This window comes from Berghia stephanieae, chromosome 5 (assembly GCF_034508935.2).
Source record: "Berghia stephanieae isolate SIO BIC M18660-M18661 chromosome 5, UCSD_Bste_1.3, whole genome shotgun sequence".
Lineage (NCBI taxonomy): Eukaryota > Metazoa > Mollusca > Gastropoda > Nudibranchia > Aeolidiidae > Berghia > Berghia stephanieae.
This window is the reverse complement of record NC_088364.1, coordinates 21,427,569-21,447,602: the sequence shown is the minus strand read 5'-3', so window position 1 is coordinate 21,447,602 and position 20,034 is coordinate 21,427,569. Positions and strand designations below refer to the sequence as shown.

The 20,034-nt window shown below is 35.1% G+C and overlaps 3 protein-coding genes across 3 annotated transcripts in view; 2 read left to right on the top strand and 1 right to left on the bottom strand.

Moving 5' to 3' along the window:
* Window positions 1–20,034, top strand: part of LOC144972596 (uncharacterized) — a 277,443-nt gene that overhangs the window by 237,422 nt on the left and 19,987 nt on the right. The window lies entirely within an intron of this gene.
* Window positions 1,462–13,562, bottom strand: LOC144972590 (ankyrin repeat domain-containing protein 40-like). Its single transcript, XM_078913987.1, has 4 exons — window positions 13,245–13,562; window positions 11,960–12,108; window positions 10,775–10,954; window positions 1,462–9,860 (listed from the first exon to the last, which is right to left on the bottom strand). Exons 1-4 carry the CDS (start codon window positions 13,367–13,369, stop codon window positions 9,556–9,558), a joined length of 759 nt encoding a protein of 252 aa, XP_078770113.1. The 5' UTR covers window positions 13,370–13,562; the 3' UTR covers window positions 1,462–9,555.
* LOC144972589 (bifunctional heparan sulfate N-deacetylase/N-sulfotransferase 4-like) overlaps window positions 13,849–20,034 on the top strand; it is an 18,377-nt gene continuing 12,191 nt past the window's right edge. Inside the window, exons 1-2 of the mRNA XM_078913986.1 lie at window positions 13,849–13,999; window positions 18,909–20,034. The exon at window positions 18,909–20,034 is cut by the window's right edge and continues 40 nt beyond it. Coding sequence (XP_078770112.1) covers window positions 19,073–20,034 — 962 coding nt within the window. The 5' untranslated portion in view covers window positions 13,849–13,999; window positions 18,909–19,072. The remainder of the gene's footprint in view (window positions 14,000–18,908) is intronic.

Sequence of the window (20,034 nt, the reverse complement as noted above, 5' to 3'; positions counted from 1 at the left end):
ATTATTCATTTTTCAAACCATAAACATTGATTATCAACGTTTGATAAAACACATTCAGACATTTTATTACTTTCAGAAACTGTTGATAATTTATGTTTTACGATACAATGGGGATATAAAATTTTCACCTTTTTGCTAATTCATTTGGAATGCCATTTTTGAAGCTCTTGCATTTAATAAAATAGGCCTAATTTGCCTATGTTTTGATGACATCATCTTGGGTCTGACCCCCCCCCCCCTCCCCCATGTCAACACATGTCAACATTTGGTAGACTCCCCTCCCCCCCTAGCTGATGACGTAATATGTGAACGCTCCCTTAGAGTAGCCTCATACAATAATATGCAGCAAGAGTGACCTCTCCGCCCAACATGGGAGGTCAAAAGAACCCACTCAGAATTCAAAATTGTTTTTTTAAAGAGTTTTATGGCGCTTGAGTCACATTTAGGTCTTTTCTGCGCCAGTAAATGGGATTGTAAAACTATATATAGGCCTATAATCTAGATTTACACTTAAAAGTAATACAAAGAGGCTGGTTCAAATGGGGAACGCGATCGCTAGAGTTCACAACGTGACTTTTTAATCTATGTGGGTTTTTTTTTTAAATTTTAAATTATAATATGTGCAGAGTTTTAGCAAGTTTAAAATGTAAAACCCTACAAACGGTGGAGTGATCCTCGACAATATTGGAGGTTTCCACAAGACGAAGAAGAAGAAGAAGGAACATGTAGATTCCATGAGTGTACTTAGTTTGAGATCCACCTAAAAGTCTCATCCACACACAAGCACGGGATCCGACGAAGAGGAACACTTTCAAATGCTTGCATTAAAAATTAAAATCAAAAAGTATAACAATACATAAGAAAGAGATGATTTACAATGAAAAAAAAATATCACTACTATAACGACCGTTTCCCTCTCAGCTATGGACTCTGTCCGGGGAAAGGATAAACCAGGTAATCGAATTCCAAGATAAAGACAGAAAACAAGTTGGAAAACAGAGATATGGGTACAAAAGACACACACACACACACACAGTGACCTTCTTGCCCACTATGGGAGGTCAAGAACCCCACCCACAGAATCCAAGTCTTAGCTTGGGCAAAACCAAAAGGCTACAAGGTCGGGGAAACATAAGGGAATAGAAAAGAGACTTCCTAAAAAAAATGGGAGGTCAAGGGAGACTGCATGAGCCCCGCCCCACCCCCCCCCCCCCCCCCCCCCCCCCCCCCCCCCCCTGTTTTTGAAATGTTGCTTTCAGCCACCGTTGAGCAATAAAGCTTGACAATATTGAAAAGGACATTCCGCTTCCTAATCATCCAACTGGGACGTCTTGGCTACTATAGCCAAAAGATCATCCTTGAGTTCTGTTGATTTTGGAAAAGTTTTCTCTCTGTTTAGGACCAGGTAAAATGACGTGGAAGGCCACTGGTACGTTGAATAAAAGGAATAAATCAAATGACTGAATAAAAGCACCTTTTTAATACCAACTTATTTGATTATGAATAAAAAAGCAAGTTTCTTGTGACTCAGCCTTGATAACTGTCATACATAGCAGCATAGAGCATATTCATCATAATAAGAACAAACAATTAAGTATACAAAATAGGTATGTATTTCAAATGTCCCAACATCATCATAGCAAATACAATCCCTCGACAATGTGTGCTTATTCTGCATTTTAAAAGAAAAAATTCAACGGGGTGTAAGTTACTGTGTATCGAGCTGAAGGGAACTGAAATTTACCACTTGATCAAAGGAGCAGAATGAAAAACGATGAACAATGTTACATTCGTTCCCTAATACAACACAGGTAGATAGACTACATGTTTGCATGAAAAAAATATAATTTCCCCAAGGAAATAAACAATTGAAGTACCCAAGAAGAAGGAAGACAAAGGGGGATTTGTTCAAATAGGGAAAAGATGTTGATTCCTAGAGAACAGTATCAATGTACTTAGTTTGAGATCACCTAAATGTCTCATCCTGACACAAGCACAGGTCCCCACTAAGTGGAACACACTCAAATGTTTACAAATCATATGTTTCCCTCACAGCAAGGGTATCCAGCCAAGGCTAGGACTAAACCAAATAATCTCATTCCAAGACAAAGATAGAAAGCATGTTGGAAAACAGATAAAGGCAGATAGAAGATACAGTAAGTGCCTTCCTACCCACTATGGGAGGTCAGGAACCCCACCCAGTAACGAGGCATGTTTGTTTTGTTTTTAAGGGTTTTACGGCACTTGCAACACATTAAGGTCATATCAGCGCCAGTAAAAAGGAAGTAAATGGGATAGTAAAAAGTTCTAGAATTACAATTAAGCACCCAAGAAAAGATAATACAAAGGGGAATTGGTTCAAATAAGAAACAGATGTAGATTCCAAGAGCACACTATCAAAGTACTTTGTTTGAGATCACTAAAAGTCTCATCCAGACAAAAGCACAGGTCCCCACTAAGAGCAAAACACTCAAATGTTTTACAAATCGTATATAATATAAAGAAAACATAATACAATGCATAAACAGAGAGATGATTTACAAGGAAGAAAATATCATCTCCCAAAACTAACTATACATTTGACTGTTTCCCTCTCAGCTAGAGTATCCGGCCAGGACCAGGACAAAACCAAGTTATCTATTCCAAGACAAAGACAGAGAGTGAGTTGGAAGACATATATAAGGGGATAGAAGACACAGTAAGTGCCTCCCTGCCCACTATGGGAGGTCAGGAATCCCACCCAGTTATCAATTCTAAACACACAGATAACTCATTTATATGACTAGGCACTTACTTTAAAAAGAACTATTGTATATCAGAATAAACAAAACCATTCAATTCGTATATCCACACATCTAAACACAAGTTGACATGTACTCAAGGAATGTCATTTTCTTTTTAAAAGAAAAGAAAAAGACAAAAATGTCTGTTAAATATATGTACCTCATGCATCCCATCTCCGAATATATTCTCTTTCCACACGAAAAATCAGAATCTTAATTTCTAACAAAAGTTAAAAAACCAAGAAAGTTCGAGGATGCGGATTTTATCAAATTATTTTTGAGTAACATGGGAGTGGGAGTGGGAGAGTTCAAGATATAAAGTGGCATGTAACAGCGGGAGAGAGCCCCGGATAATTGTTGTTTTTTGTATTTATGTGCTTTAATCAGAATATAAGAGAGAGAGAAAGGGAAAGAAAGAGAGAGAGAGAGAGAGAGAGAGAGAGAGAGAGAGAGAGAGAGAGAGAGAGAGAGAGAGAGAGAGAGAGAGAAAGAGAGAGAGAGATAGATAGAATATGTGTGTGTATGTGTGTGTGTATTTGGACATCATCATGAGATAAATTGAATCCATTCTTTGTTGTTGTTTTTAAGGGTTTTACGGCGCTTGCAACACATTAGGGTCATATCAGCGCCAGTAAATAGGGAAAAAATGGTATAGTCAAAAAAAGTTCTAGAATTACAATTAACGCACCAAAGAAAAGGTAAGACAAAGGGAAATTGGTTCATACAGGAAACAGATGTAGATTCCAAGAACACACTATCAAAGTAATTAGTTTGAGATCCCTAAGTCTCATCCAGACACAAGTACAGGCCCCTACTAAGAGGAATACACTCAAATGTTTACAAATCATATATAATATGTAAACAAAACATAATACAGTGCAAAACAGTAACAGAGAGATGATTTACAAGGAAAAAGATATAATCTCCCAAAACTATCTATACATTTGACTATTTCCCTCTCAGCAAGGGCATGCGTCCAGGGCCAGGACAAAACCAAGTAATCTCATTCCAAGACAAAGACAGAAAGCAAGATATAGGTGGATAGAAAACACAGTAAGTACCTCCCTGCCCAGGAACCCTATTATCCAGAATCCATTCTTTTCTCCTTAACATTCAAACACTGGGTGCTCTATAACTATAAGACAGAATAAATAAATACGCAGTATTTTGGAAGGAAAGTTGTGCAAAGTAGATTCCAAAAATATAACAATTCTTTTTTTTTCAATACTGAAAAAAATAATAATAATGATGATGATACTACTACTACTACTATTACTACTACAAATAATAATAATAATAATAAAAATAATAATAATAATAGTAATAATAAGACCTTTAGTCTCAATGGGAAAGTAGCTTCAGGCAACCATGGGTTGAGTTGACAACCCTTCAATTAAAAATACTCACCATGATATATACACCCATGGCAGGCCGCAAGTCGCCACTTGCTATTCTTGATAGCATGGTTGGTTGTGTGTGTAACGTTAAGTACTGGAAAATAGCAAGGCATAGTGAAGGATACTGTGTTATGCGAATTGGACATTCATACCATGACCAATAAATCATAGCATAGAGAAAGCCAATCTGTGCTATGTCAGTTCGATCAAACAAGTGACCACTGAAATCATAGAACAGAAAAGGTCGATCTGTCCTATGTGTACAAGTGCAATAAACTCTATCACAGAGAAGGCAAAACTGTGTTAGAAAATAATGAATTGCTGGCAGGTTCCATTAAAAAGAGGTGTATGTCCTAATATAACAACTCTGTGATATAAAGTATAAAGGAGTGTGATAATATTTGGTGTCTTGAAACTTGTGCAAAAAATAACTAATCCAGACATAAAAGGATAGTGATTAAATCTTGTGTGTGAAGAACGTTTGAGAAGCACAGTTGTTCTCAATGCTGTATCTGATTCGGTGTTTTGTTTGTTTGGTTTTAAGGGTTTTATGGCGCTTGCAACACAATTAGGTTATATCAGCGCCAGTAAAAAGGAAAATTGGGAAAGTAAAAAGTTCCAGAATTACAATTAAAGCATCCAAGAAAAAGTAAGACATAGGGGAACTGGGAACAAATAGGTATCAGATGTAGAATCTAAGAGCACACCACCAATGTACTTAGTTTGAGATCACCTATAAGCACAAAATCCAACAAAGAGGAATACACTCAAATGCTTACATTATAGATTCAAAATAACAAATATAATAATACATAACAGAGATGATTTACATGGTAAAAAATTTCATCTCCCAAAACAATAACATGCATTTGACTGTTTCCCTCCCAGCTAGGCCTCCAGCCAGGGCCAGGACAAAACCAAGTAATCTCATTCCAAGGCAAAGACAGAAAGCATGTTGGAAAACAGATATTAGGGGATAGAAGACACAATGTGTACCGCCTGCCCACTATGGGAGGTCAGGAACCCCACCCAGAATATTTATAATAATAATAATAATAATAATAATAATAATAATAATAATAATAATAATAATAATAATAATAATAATAATAATAATAATAATAATAATAATAATAATAATAATAATAATAATAATAAGAGCTATGCTTTTAAAGATATGTTATAATCCCGTGCCTTTTGTCTATGTCGCCAGAAATAAATATCATATCATGACCAAAAAATAAAAATAATTAAAAAAAAAAAAAAGACAATTTAAATAAACATCTAGATAGATCACCTGTGAAAAAACTTCAACACAGTCCAAAGATGAAAAGATGTATTTTTCGGAAATCTATCTCAAATTCTAATTTTGAAGAATTATTTGGTGGATACATTTTTAACGATGAAAGCATGATGTATGGGAAGAAGGCATTTTTACATATCTGCACCCAGCTACATAGATAAAAATATTAACACTTTAATCTGGATGAATGTCCAAAAATTGTCTTCAGCTTTGAAGTCAAATAACCCAACAGAGTTGATTCTTGTTAAAAGCACAAAGTAAAAGAGAATGCCCCGTCCAAACATTTCCCTTGAATTTAATATATCCAATACATTTAAATGGATCCTTTATTGATGCAATTAGAGTTAATATTTATATCAGGCATGCCTACCCTGAATTTCAAATTTCATGGACATTTCACGGATAAAACCTCAAATTTCAGGAGCAATACGCCAGGCAATAGTAATGTCTTAAAAGATAGTCAAACATTTGATATCAAAAGCATAATGTATCTAATCTGCTGGTAACAAAAGAAGTAACCTCAATCACTGGTTTAAAACTACAATTCTAGTTGGATAACACCTCAAGCTAACAACATCACTAATGAGAATAACTGACCACAAAAAAAGGAGGAAATATTTCTCCAACCATTGTGATAGAGAATAGCTTACCAACTTCCAAATTATATGGTTTGTTGATGTTGATGATGATGTGGTGGTGGTGTGGTTGTAGTAGAGGTGTGATGATGTGGTGGTGGATGTTGTTGTAGTGGTTGTAGATACGATGATGTAGTGGTGGTGGTTGTAGTTATGGTGGTACAGAAGATGTGGTGGTAGTTATCGTGGTATGGTGATAGAGATGATGATGTGGTGGTAGTTGTTGTAGTAGTGCTGGTAGAGATGATGATGAGGTGGTAGTTGTTGTTATGGCGGTGGTAGAGATGATGTGGTGGTTTTTGTAGAAGTGGTGGTAAAGATGATTATGTGGTGGTGGTTGTTGTAGTAGTGGTAGAGATGTGGTGGTGGTGGTGGTGGCTGTAGTAGTGGCAGTAGAGGTGGTTGTTGTAGTAGTAGTAGTAGTAGTAGAGATGCTGATGTGCTGAATGTTGTAGTAGTGGTGGTAGAGATGATGATGTGGTGATGGTTGTAGTAGTGGTGGTAGAGATGATGATGTGGTGGTGATTGTTGTTGTAGTGGTAGTAGAGATGATGATGATTATGTGGTAGTTTTGGTGGTGGGGATCATGATGATGCGGTGGTGGTGGTGATGGTTGTAGTTGTGGTTATAGGGATGATGATGATGATGATGATGATGTCACAGCAGGTCATAATTGCATAAACTTCTTAATTCCAAGTTGTAATAAAGTTATTTTAAAATGGTCGATTTTAACATTTCCTGGACAAAAAGTAAACTTCCATATTTTCCGGTACAGTCATTATTATTTTTCGAATTTCCGGGACAAATCCGGAAATTCCGGGACAGTAGGCATGCCTGATATATGTTAGCAACTTCATGCTATAAAGTTCAAAGCGCGAAAAAAATATGACAACAATTGTTTGCTACTTCCTGGATATTGAACTTTTCATGACACCAAAATTAAACCTAGCAATCCAAGCCGGTTATAAAATAAATAAAAACAAAAAACAAACATGGATTGAACTGGTTAATTTGCGCTATGAATCACATATTCAGTAGGGATGGTAGTCTCATGGTTCCAATATTAATATAAATACTGTAAATTATTAAAAAAATCTAAGCAAAAAATGTATATATTTGTTCTGTTTTTGAGGGTTTTATGGCGCTTGAAATACATTAAGGTCATTTCAGCGCCAAGAAAAAGGAAGAAAATATGATAGTAAAAAATTCTGGATTTACGTTTAAAAGCATCCAAGAAAAAGTAAGTCTAAGGGGACTGGTTAAAAAAGGGAACAGAAGCAGATTCCAAGAGAATATTCTTGGTGAAATTAGTTTGAGCTCACCTAAAAGTTTCATCCAGACACAAGCACAGAATCCCACTAATCATTAATAGGAACAAACCTCAAATGTTTATAAAATAAAGTCAAAACAAAACCATAATAGGACACAACAGAGAGATGATTCATCTCCCAAAACTAACACTTGACTGTTTCTCTCTGAGGTAGGGAGTACAGACAGGACAACAGAAAGCAACACGGAAAAGGAAATATAGAGGGATAGAAGACGCAGCAACAGTGACCTCCCTGCCCAAATTGGAGGTCAAAATGAAACAAAAAATATTATAAGGTAATAAATAATTTGTCATACAACATTTGACATATTCAATGCACATGGCTACTGATAAGTATTGCAACTTGAGCCCCACATTTCAAACTTCATTCCTTAGATATGTGCAGCTATGTGGTCTACTGTCACATTCAAATCGGAAGATCCTGGGTTAGAGTCCAACTCTGAGCGGCACATTGTTGAGTCCTTATAAAATACTTTTTACTCACATTCTCTCACCTATTCAGGTGAAAAAAGAGTATATTACTGCACATTATCTTCCTTGCCTAAAAATAATATGATTTCTCAGCAAATATCATTCCTTTTGTTCCTATTATTTAAATCATGTACATCATGTGAGTCATTGCCAAACTCTGACATAATCACAATGAAAACTCAGTTTGAATGTTTCAATGATGAAATTTGATTAGAAATAGAATTAATATGATTTAATTGAGAAGATTAACTGTACCTTTTTTTGTTAAACTGCAGAAGCAAATCCATCAAAGCACTTTTAACATTTTTCTTCCTACCTGTTAGGTTTTGCCGTTTGCTTAGGACCCTTTCCCAAGCAAATGGCAATACCTAACAGGTAGGAAGAGGCATGATACCTGCCAGGTACTAATTTTACACCCGAGTATGGTGAGAAAATGAGAGTAAAGAACATTTTCCAAGGACTCAACTTTGTACCATCCACAACAGGACCTATATGTCACAAGCTGAATATCATATGTATAGACTAGACTAGAAATAATTTCTCAAATAAAAAAAATTACCGCACCCCCCCCCCCCCCCAAACAAAAAATAAAAGTTATAATTCTTATCATTTTGACTTTAAATCAAATCAACGCATCTTCTTGTTCATTCTGGCATAAAACCATTTTGATGTTTTGTCAAGAACGTATAAATAAAAACATCTAAGATTCATGTCTTTGTCTGATTGTCTGAATGTAAACAACAGACACTAAAAATCTGTAGGATTGAAAATATTTGATACGGCAATGCCAACTTTTAATAATTGAATTTTATAAGCAAAGCCATTGCATCATGAGAAATGTTACGAAATACTGAAGCTTTCATTTCCTTTGGTTCCAGTCAATCAAAAAAAAAAGTTAAGGAAGACATAATCTTTGCTTGCACTCCCCTGGAAATTCTTTGGACAATAATAATAATAATATAAAATAATAACAATAATAATAATAATAATGTAAAATAATAACAATAATAATAATAATAACAATAACAATAATAATAATGGTAATTCATTAGACCATACATGATACTGCCAGCTCTAGCTTTTACTTGGATTTAACGGAATCAGAATCGATTGAGGGGCAGAATATAAGATTTCTTATAGTCTTGCATTTCGAAATTCAAACTTTTTCCTATTGCACTCGCAGGCTTGTGCAGCTGTTGGGGACACGTCCAGAATTTCAAAAAGCAAAGTGTAAGAATCGTATATTATTGCCTGAATTCCTTAAGCCATTACATCCCGGATGGTTAGTCTGACACCCCCATACTACGTTTTTAATGGTAATCCTTACTACCTACCCCTACTTACTTGAGGGATTTATTATTAAATTCTAGGACAGTTCTTTAGACTTTTAACAAAATTATTTTTATCCAGCTTTTTTTCTTTTCTGTCACATTTTTACCTATTTTATCTTATGCCCGGAAATGTAGCTGGATTTTAACGATCTGGAGCGAATAACTGGAGAGCCAAGAAATTCTAAAATGCCAGAAAAAAGGAATCCTTAAATAATGACTAATGCACTGTTGTAACTATCACATTTTATTATTTACTGCCCCACAGCAGTTCTGTAAAATTTGTTACCTACACAAAAATAAATGTATCAGTACAAAATTGTTTCATTGTTTTTTGCTGGGGCCAGATTGTAAGTCCTAGAGGCAGCACTCATGGCCCTATTGGTCAAAACCAACTCCATCTCTTGAAAATCTTTCAACCGAAACACATCTTTATCTTTTCTTACAATAGTATTTGGCAACTTGCGAACCTTGGCCACAATTTTCTTGTCCACTTTCAGTTCCTCACACATAACATGGACCATATTGTCAAAGCTTAAGTTATCCCGCTCCAGATCAATTTCAATGAAGTCCTTTTCTTCACAATTTGCCACTCTCGCCTTCAACACAAGGTCTGAGAAAATAAAACAATATAAATTGAAAATTTGAATAAACACTTAAATAAATAACAATAAATATTTCAAAGACTGTCAAATTTGAAGATCCAATTCACTTGTCAAACTCTAATCAAAACTTTTGCCTAAGATTCTAATACATTCCACTCCAGATTATCGCAACAACTTGGGATCAGCAAAATTGTTGCGATTAACTAAAGTAGAGTTTCCTGTCCACAATTGCAACATTTTATACATATATGGTAAACTCAAACCAGTTCTTGTAAAGAGCAATTTGATTGAAACAAAAACCATATGTCAGCCCTGTATAGATTTTGGCAAGCTAAAGCAGCTTTGATCCAAGCCGACATCAGATTATAAAGATAGGTTTATCTTTCACTCTTTTGTTCTGAACATTTGTAAGAGTCAAAGATATTAGATGAGACAAAAAGCTCTCACTAAACTTTTTGGTCACTATGCACAATTGTCAATCCCAAAATAAAAGATATCGCTCAGTTTCTCTTTACAACTGCCTCCTATCTAATGGTCACAGATGACCTCAGAAACCCATACTGCAAAGCCCCGCCCCCTTTTGTCTCTAATAGGATGGAAACACACTACCGCAGCATTAAACCCCGCCCACTCTCGTCAACCTGTCATGATTTCACCGATGATAAAATTTAATAATGAGACTTTGTTTGATTTCATGAATTTGATACTTTTTGAGGTCAATAATGTTTTGCAATTAATCAAAGCATGTTGCAATTAACCAGTGACTTTTATATATGATTAACTCCATCCCTTGAGAAACGTTGTGATTAACCGAGCTGCGATTATCCAGAGTGGACTGTGTTACAAAAATTAGAATAGATGAGAAGAAAAAGTAAGGGCATTTTTTTAAAAGCCTGGATGATCTTTCATTTTTTTCATTTACCACTCATAAATCCCTGATTTTGTTGAGCAATGTGATTATTGCGCTGGGTTACTTCTGTAGGGGAAGTGAAACTATTTTGGTTCCCATTAATTTTGTCCGAAGAATATGGAAAAACAGGGTTGGCTAGGTAGTTTGGTGTGATTGGTAACTTAGAAGTTTTCACATCCAATCCAGGGGGAACTGAAAAAAGAAAAGAAGCAAAAGTTAAATTTTGTTTTAAGTACCTGCAATCTTCTTTTCCTTTGTTTTATTTTGCGGTGTTGTAGATAAAGTCTGTATCTCATCTTGTAATAAAACAAACAGTAATGAGTTACTGGCCAGACTACAAAGTACTTATAACATGAAATCTATGAATTTTCAGGAACTATACTAGGTCAATTCATTCTGGGAATGCAAACAAATATCAGGAATTTTTTTTTTTATTAATTTCTTTTAGGTTTTTAAAAAAAAAGATTTTCTTGTTAATGTTTTATCAACAACAAAATATGACATTATTGTTTGTTAGAACAGTAGTCACAAAGCGTTGATTGCTTTCTATTCTGTGCAAGCTGTTAATGAACCTTTATCTCCTATCTCGTCAATGTAGATCATCTGATTTCAAGTGGCCCTCTAAACAAGCAGATGCTTCACGCCGGCAGAGCACTTTGAAATAAAATAAAACATTCTAAAACTTCGAGATTCTGTTTACACTCTGATACTCAAGGAACATGAAAACACAAAGAACAAAACTAAACTGGTTCATATTTTACAGCAAGCTTAGACTATATGCCTCTCTGTGTGTTTTCTGTCTTAACTCATTAACCTAGACAATAATAATAATAATAATAATAATAATAATAATAATAATAATAATAATAATAATAATAATAATAATAATAATAATAATAATAATAATAATAATAATAATAATAATAAGCATATGTATATAGCGCCTCTCGTCAAAACCTCAAAGGGGTTAACGTGTCTTGATGCTTGCTGGGCAATGTGAAAAGGGGATAATTCAATTATTTCTAACAACTTTTAAAGTACTTACAGGATTATATCAATTGCAAATTAATGTCAAAAGTGACATCTCGGACTCAACGATCATTGACCTCCATTCCCACCAACTTTGCTGCAACCGAGATGCACTGTATTGATATATGGCTGTATTTAATAATTGCAATGATTGAAATGAAAACAAACCTCCAAACATTTGTCGAATGTCTTCATTAGATGAAAGCTGCGCTGGACAATGTCCATCTTTATTAAGTATTGAATTGTCTGCTCCTTTCTCCTTGAGGAATGTAGCTACAGTGACATGATTCCTCTTACAGGCCCAATGTAGAGCAGTCCTGAAATGTAGAAAAATAAATAACATTATCAAAGTATATGGATTGTCTTACTTAAAGATTAAGATACAAAACTTGCTGTGCCAATAAACATCTCATGTGTGCTCGTTTTTGGTACTTAGCAAATGGCCGCTACTTTAAACTTATTTTACTTGATAAAAACAGAAAGATATCTTATTTAGAATTCAATGAAAATGATAACATTCAATAGATAAATTCATCCTGCACAAAATGAGACGTAACATTATTTTTAAATCAATGCCAATTTAGTATATCTTTTGATTGTGGATAAAATAGAGTATCATTTAGCTTTAATTAAAAAATTAGAAATTTGTAGATCAAAATTTCAGTGACGATACTGATTTACCATCTTAACTTTTGTTCGGCTATGTGGTCTAGTGGTAAGACACTTGCTTTCATATCAGAAGGTTCGAGCCTCGCTCGGCTCATAGTTCAGTCCTTGGAAAAGGCTCTTTACTCACATTCTCTCACTGTACTCAGGTGTAAAATGAGTACCTGGCAAATACTCAACTGAAATGATTGAATATCTACTCCTACTACTGCAAATAACGAATACGAAGGGAGGCCTTCCGAAAGCTCCTACATCCCCAGTATTCTTTGTTTTTTACAATGATCTAGTGGGGGTTTGGGTGGGGGGAAACTTTTTTTTTTAATTTTTAAAAAGTCTCCCCCCTCCCAAACCCCCTACTAGAACATTTTAAAAAAAGTTTCCCCCCTCCCAAACCCCCTACTAGAACATTATAAAAAACAAAGAATACTGGGGATGTAGGAGCTTTCGGAAGGCCTCCCAATACGAACGCTACCTAATGTTCGAAGTACTACTGTGGATAGAGGAAATCACTATTGCAGTACTACTGCGAATATGAATATGGGAGGCTTTCCCAAAGCTCCTACATCCCCAGTATTCTTTGTTTTGTTTTTTTATAAATGTTCTAGTAGTAAGGGGCTTGGCAGGGGGGGGGGGGGGGCTTTTTTTTTTTTTAAGTCTCCCCCCCTTCTCATAACTCCCATGAATAGAGAGGCGGCCTTTTTTTTATTATTATTATTTTATACCTAATTGAAATGCTATCTTTATCTAAATTTCTAGAATTCTATCCACAAAATTGTGAATCACTTACCATCCATTCATAGAATTGATGCTGTTGACATCAGCACCTTGACTTAAAAGCTTGGAGACTAAATCAAGATCACCAACACAGGATGCCTCCCGCAGCCGCTCGCCTACGTCTTCAATGGCTGACATTTTACAAGACTTTTATAAATATTGTAGAGATATGAAAACTGGCTAAGGTGGAAAGTGTATTCACGGTCTTAACTAACATTCATTAAATACATTTATTGGTGAGTCACGATTCTTCTCGCTTCTGGACTTGAATCAGCACAGCAGACAACACAAACACAACAGTAATGAGATCAAGATCAAAGGAAAAGCTGATTGTTTTGTTAGAGCTCTTTTGTTTGGAAACAAAATGAGAATAGATCGATTCGATAAATTGATTTCAATAGTAGAGTTATAACAGTTCTTCCTTTCTAAACAAAAAGAAATCTGACAAATCCCTTTTCCGTTATAGGACTAGGACATTGTTTGAAAATAAATTATATTTGTTATTAGTCGATAATACAGGTTTAATTGACACAGAGGATAACATGATATTATTTAGAGTTAGACGATAGATATATTGATATTATATCAATAGGCTGTGGCATACAGGAAGGGAGACCACTGTGTTAAAACGTAAGCAAACTGGAGCAATGAAAGTCTTGCTAATGGTTGTTTTCGAGATGTCATTTGTGTGATGTGTGAATCAGCAGTCATTAAATATTAATTTTAATGGGGTCTACATGCTAAACTGCAATGAAACTCGAAGCCAAAGTAAGAACACACAATTACAATGTAGAGCTAGTTGAGTTAACGTGACCACTATTGGACAGTCAGTGAGTAGTAAAAGTAAAGCAATAAAATTGCAGTTGCACAGCTGTCGTGTTATCCACAAATTTTGTGGTCCCTGCTTGCCGCCCATATTTTCCCTCATTGGAAGTCTTTTGTAGAAATTTTTTGTTTTTGTTTGTATTTTCCTCTTCAGATTTAGGCTATCGACGGTCGATATTTTTCTGTGACTGTGACTGTGGCTAACCTCTATTTGCAATTTGCAATGATTTCCTCTATTTTCCACTCACTTTGCTGAATTAAAAATTCACCCCAAATACTGGAGCATACTCATTGTCTCAATCGTTTCTATGTTACATGTTTGTGTTTAAAATATAAGCTATTAAGCTTAAATGCGGGCCAACTACCTTCGAGTTCGAGGCATTTGTGTGTTGAACGTGACCAAGAAGTCGGGGAGAGAAGGCTCTAACTCTAATAAGACTAGGGTTAGAAGCGATCTTGTTGGGGGTCGTGGACTAGGGTTAGAATAATAATATTAATAATAATTATACTTTATTCATCCATAGGAAATTTTTTAAGAAGCGATCTTTTTTGGGGTCGTGGATAGCTCATAGAGTCACGCTCTCCCCGGCCAGGTGTTGTTGTCGTACCAGTAGGGTCGCGGGTTCTAACCCCCATCGCCATCACAAAATTATTTTTATTCTCTTCTATTGTCTTCTGGTACTTTCCTACTCACTTCATTTCTTGTTGTTATCAACATAAAATCAGTGCCTGCTCCACTCACTTTTCTGAATTAAAAATTCAGCCCAAATACTGGAGCATACTCAATGTCTCAATCGTTTATATGTTACATGTTTGTGTTGAGAATATTGGCTCTTAAGCTTAAAGGCTGGCTAACTAACTTCGCGGCGTTTGTTGTGTGTTGAACCTGTGACCTCAAGAAGTCGGGAAGAGAAGGCTCTAATAAGACTAGGGTTAGAAGCGATCTTTTTTGGGGTCGTGGATAGCACTTTCCTACTCACTTCATTTCTTGTTGTAAGCAAATAGTGGATAGCGTTCGTTTTCGTTATTTGCAGTACTACTCATGATTCATTTCTGTTATTTGTAGAAGTACTGCAAATTAAATGCTCTGTTCAGGTTCGTTCTGTATTTGCAGTAGGGGGCGTAATTCGACACCCGAAATTCGTATGTATTTTGTCACCAGATAATTTGACACCCGAAACTTGGGTGTCTATTATCACCAAATAATTCAGCAGCCTGAAAAGTTGAGTTAATTTTAGTTTGTTATTTTCGTTGTTATTTTCTATTATTTTGTCTATTTAAAAAAAAAAACAACAAAAAACTTGCACTTTCTATCACTCTCAGTTTTTCTCCCACTACACGAACTTTCTCTCTCTCTCTCTCTCTCTCTCTCTCTCTCTCTCTCTCTCTCTCTCTCTCTCTCTCTCTCTCTCTCTCTCTCTCTCTCTCTCTCTCTTTTCCCCTCTCTCTCTCTCTCTCTCTCTCTCTCCCTTTCTCTGTCTCCTTCTCTCCCTCTCTGTCTTTCTCTGTCTCTCTCTCTCTCTCTCTCTCTCTCTCTCTCTCTCTCTCTCTCTCTCCTCTCTCTTCTCTCTCTCTCTCTCTCTCTCTCTCTCTCTCTCTCTCTCTCTCTCTTCTCTCTCTCCTTCTCTCTGTCTCCTTCTCTCCCTCTCTGTCTTCCTCTCTCTCTCTTCTCCTCTCTCTCTCTCTCTCTCTCCTCTCTCTTCTCTCTCTCTCTCTCTCTCTCTCTCTCTCTCTCTCTCTCTCTCTCTCTCTCTCACTCTCTCTCATTTTTAATTTTAAAAACATTGTTATAAGGGGCAAGATCTTGCTTTGGATTGAAAATACATGTATTTCCATTACAACAATGAGCTCATATCGTGAGCTAGAGGTGCCTAAATGAGCCAATAAGATGGATTGAAACATAGAGTGAGTAAATGTGACTCATATATAAGGGAACAACACATCAGGAGACAAACACAACACAAAAATTTGAGGTTACAAAAAATCACATTTTGTTAATGTGGAAACAATGTAAATGTATGGAGAGGATATTGGATGTGGATGCAAGAAGAGGTGCAAGATAAGGGAGAGGGAGATAAATGGGAGAGAGAGAGAGAGAGGGGGTATGTAAGTGTTTTGTGTGTATGTGTGAAACGTATGAAATGAGGGTTAGGGAGAGGGGGAGGACTGTTATTATGAGACCTACAAATAGGCAGGTATTAGTGTTGAGTGCTAGGTGACACTCAGAAAATTTCGCCTTTGATTGTATTGACTTTCATAAGTTTATTATTGTGACAAGAATATTGTTTATTTGCCTGATAATAATAATAATAAATATTATTATTATTATTATTATTATTATTATTATTATTATTATTATTATTATTATTATTATTATTATTATTATTATTATTATTATTATTATTATTGTTATTATTATTGTTATTGTTATTATAAAACATGGTAAAAATAATAATGGCAAATTAATGAAGAAAATGAAAGAATCATATTATTAAAAAGAACAATAATTGTAGAGAAATCAATAAATAAGCTTTAAAAAATAAAGGAAATAAAAAAAAAAAACAATAGAAGGAAAAAAATTAGTATTGAAAAAAAAAAGTCCCCGTTGGGCTTTGGATCCAGGAACTTCCAATCAAGAGTCAAACAGCTTAACCACTTCTCTCCTCTCAGCACAATAGGCTTTCGTGTTATTCAGATTCCACCCAACAAGGAGCGCACACTACATTCTGTTTATTTGTTTAGACAATTTCTATGCGGACGAAGGGTTTACATTTGAATTGTTCATTGGTTGCATCATTTCATCTCTAAGCATTTTGATTAGTTCCTGCCTTCAGACAACCATTTAGCCCTACTACCACCATGCTGGTACGGTAGTTGTTAAGGCTAATTCTCACCATGCGCATGTGTGACTCGGGTGTCGAATAACCTGGTGACAAGATACACCCGAGTTTCAGGTGTCGAATAACACTCCATTTACAGTAATTAATAGTTTTGATAACATTGTGAAAGTTGCTGTGGTAGTAATGACGATGTGGTGGTGGTTGTAGTAGTAGTTTATTGATTGTGACTTCTATTATTTGCAGGAGCACTGAGATACGAGTCATGAGCAATGGTGAGAGAGAGAGAGAGAGAGGGGGGAGTTTCTGGAACCTTTATAAAATATTTTTAACTAACTGAAAATAAAACAATAAACAGGGATGGAACTATTCATTAAAAAGTAATCTAAGAGATCAATTCTGATAGATTTTAAGATCAAGTCGGAGAGTTGGAGAAATTTTCATGGATTGGATTGGGGTAACCAAAACAAAACGAAACACGATTGAGTCAAGTTTCAGACCTGTAGGAAAAATTGAAACGTTCAAAATCTCAATTCTCAGTCACACAAAAAGTTACAATCATCCCTCCTTTCTTGTTGTTGTTGTTGTTGTTGTTGTTGTTGTTCTTCTTCTTCTTCTTCTTCTTCTTCTTCTTCTTCTTCTTCTTCTTCTTCTTCTTCTTCTTCTTCTTCTTCTTCTTCTTCTTCTTCTTCTTCTTCTTCTTCTTCTTCTTCTTCTTCTTCTTAAATCTGTAACTTCAACGCTTCTACTACTGCAAATGGTGATTTTACTGTGAAAATCACTGTTTGCAGTACTACTGCAAATAAGCACTCCATTTTTTGCAATGTGGTCCAAACCAACTTGATCTCCAAGTAAGTCTAAATTTAAAGTTGGTTATGATTCTAAAGTTAATTGTTTTTACTGTGTTCTAAGTTGTACATGATTAAAACTCTGGCGGGTGACAAAATCTTATGCTGTATGGAAAGGCAATTTGCCAGAGAAATGGACTGTCTTTCATTACAACCATTCAGCATATAAACCCAATTCACCTTCTATTTTAACGCCTAATTTTAATAGAGTAGAGCTGAGTTCCGATTTAACACAGCCAGAAATAAATGTATGATATAATTAAGTCAATTTCAGAGCTTTTCCGTGTTATCAACGATTATATAATATGAGTGTCAACTTCGTATATTACCCCAGGTTTCTTTGCGAGTTAATTCCTTTCCCACCGAGTTGGCATGGAAACAAAACGAAATCGTGAAATCATTTTTTTTTTTTACAACTGAATCGATGGAAGGAACACTAAAAGAAAAATACAGTGCCTATTTTGTTCAGCTATTAATTGTAAAAATTGTCGAATCAAGCCTGAATGCAATAATAGATTTCATGACAGGTTTAATATAATGGATAGTGGTTATAATGATAATTATGATAGAATAGGTACTGTCTTCAGTTATTGTGAGATATCCATGTGGGATCATACTTACTTCATGGTTTCAAAATGAAATAGAACATTTGACTTGATAACTAGGTATGGAGTTTGGATTTATGTTGCTTAGTTGTGTTTTACTTGTGTTTGCATGCTTCATTTGGCTTTATAATATCAATGCTACTTTTTATTATATTTACGAATATTTGTAATTTATGAATAAACAGAGTGTTTTGGGTTTTTTTTCTACCCTATACTATAAAGAATTGATATAGCTTAAAATTAGAAATGATAGAAACGTCTAGTTTTTTGTATAGTTTTCCATCACTATTCAAGTTTTTTGGGGTGAAAATTTCAGGAAGATGCTATATGATGTTCCAATGCAATTGTGCTTTTTGTAAAGAGAGAGAACTTTTTTTATGACTTTTTATTTTTCTTCCAATATTTGCTTCAAAAAAAAATGTATGTTGCTATTTTGGGGTTTTTATTACTAATAATGTATAGCAAAAAAATCAATGTTGCTGTCCAGGGGTTATCATTATTTAGGAGTGTCTTTTTCCAGTGATTGTGTTGTATATGATTTTTTTTTTTTTTTAAATTTCAGGCCTTCTGGTAGGATAAACAAATTTCTTTGAAGGATGATGCTTAATCATGTACAAACATCGATGCAATGACATGGAAAAGGGACTACAGCGTGACTAATTTGATTATATGAGTAAAAAGTGATCATTCTCTTAAACCATCTTTTTGAAGTTCAAAAGGGAAATAATGAATTTCATCAGTGCCATCCTCAGACTGTTTTCTCTAAAGAGATGTTCTTTACCAAGGACTTTCCTCCTAATTTTACTGCTGAGTTTGTTATCCTGTCTTATATTTTTATATCGCGTAATGGATCCTGATGTTAAAGTACAAAGGTCGAATCCTCCTGTTCCTTATGTGAGATGTTTAAGTGACAGTAGTGAGTCTAATTCTTATAGTCCAAACAAACATAAAACAGAGAAAAAAGCGCGGTTTGCACATCGTGTTCTACTGATAACAGAATCATTAAATTCCAGAGGCGGTCAAAAGATCCGAAACTTTTTAAGTTCCCTTCGTATTGATGTAAAATCTGAACATAAAACAAAAACATTACCGCAATTATCTAATAAAAGATCAGGACGTTTTGCTGTGATTATATTTGAAGATTACAATTCTTATTTAAAACTAGAAAGATGGAATAGGCAATTAATTGACAAGTATTGTCGAGATTACCGTGTCAGTATTATTGGCTTTGTTAATGCCGAAGCTGAAAATACTGTCGGATTTAGTCAAGCTGAAGGTTATCACCTAACATTTCAATACAATATTATGCTTGAGGATTATAAGCTTGAACCAGACTCCCAACTCTGGCGGGTAACAAAACCTCATGCTGTATGGAAAGGCAATTTGCCAGAAAAATGGACTGTCTTTCATTACAACCATTCAGCATATAAACCTCTAGGTTATTCCAGATTGTCTTCCAAATTCCTGGAGTTTGATGCAGGGGATCAAACTGACATGTCTTTCAAGTATGTCACAGCCCTTCAAGACAGTGGTCACATTGATGGCATAAGAAAGATTCTTTTTGGTCATAGCTTGGACTTTTGGATTTTTAAAATGATGATGCTAGATGCGTTGTCTTATTTAACTTTTGGAAAGCTTCAGATTACGATGGACAGATATATCCAGGTTGATATAGATGACATATTTGT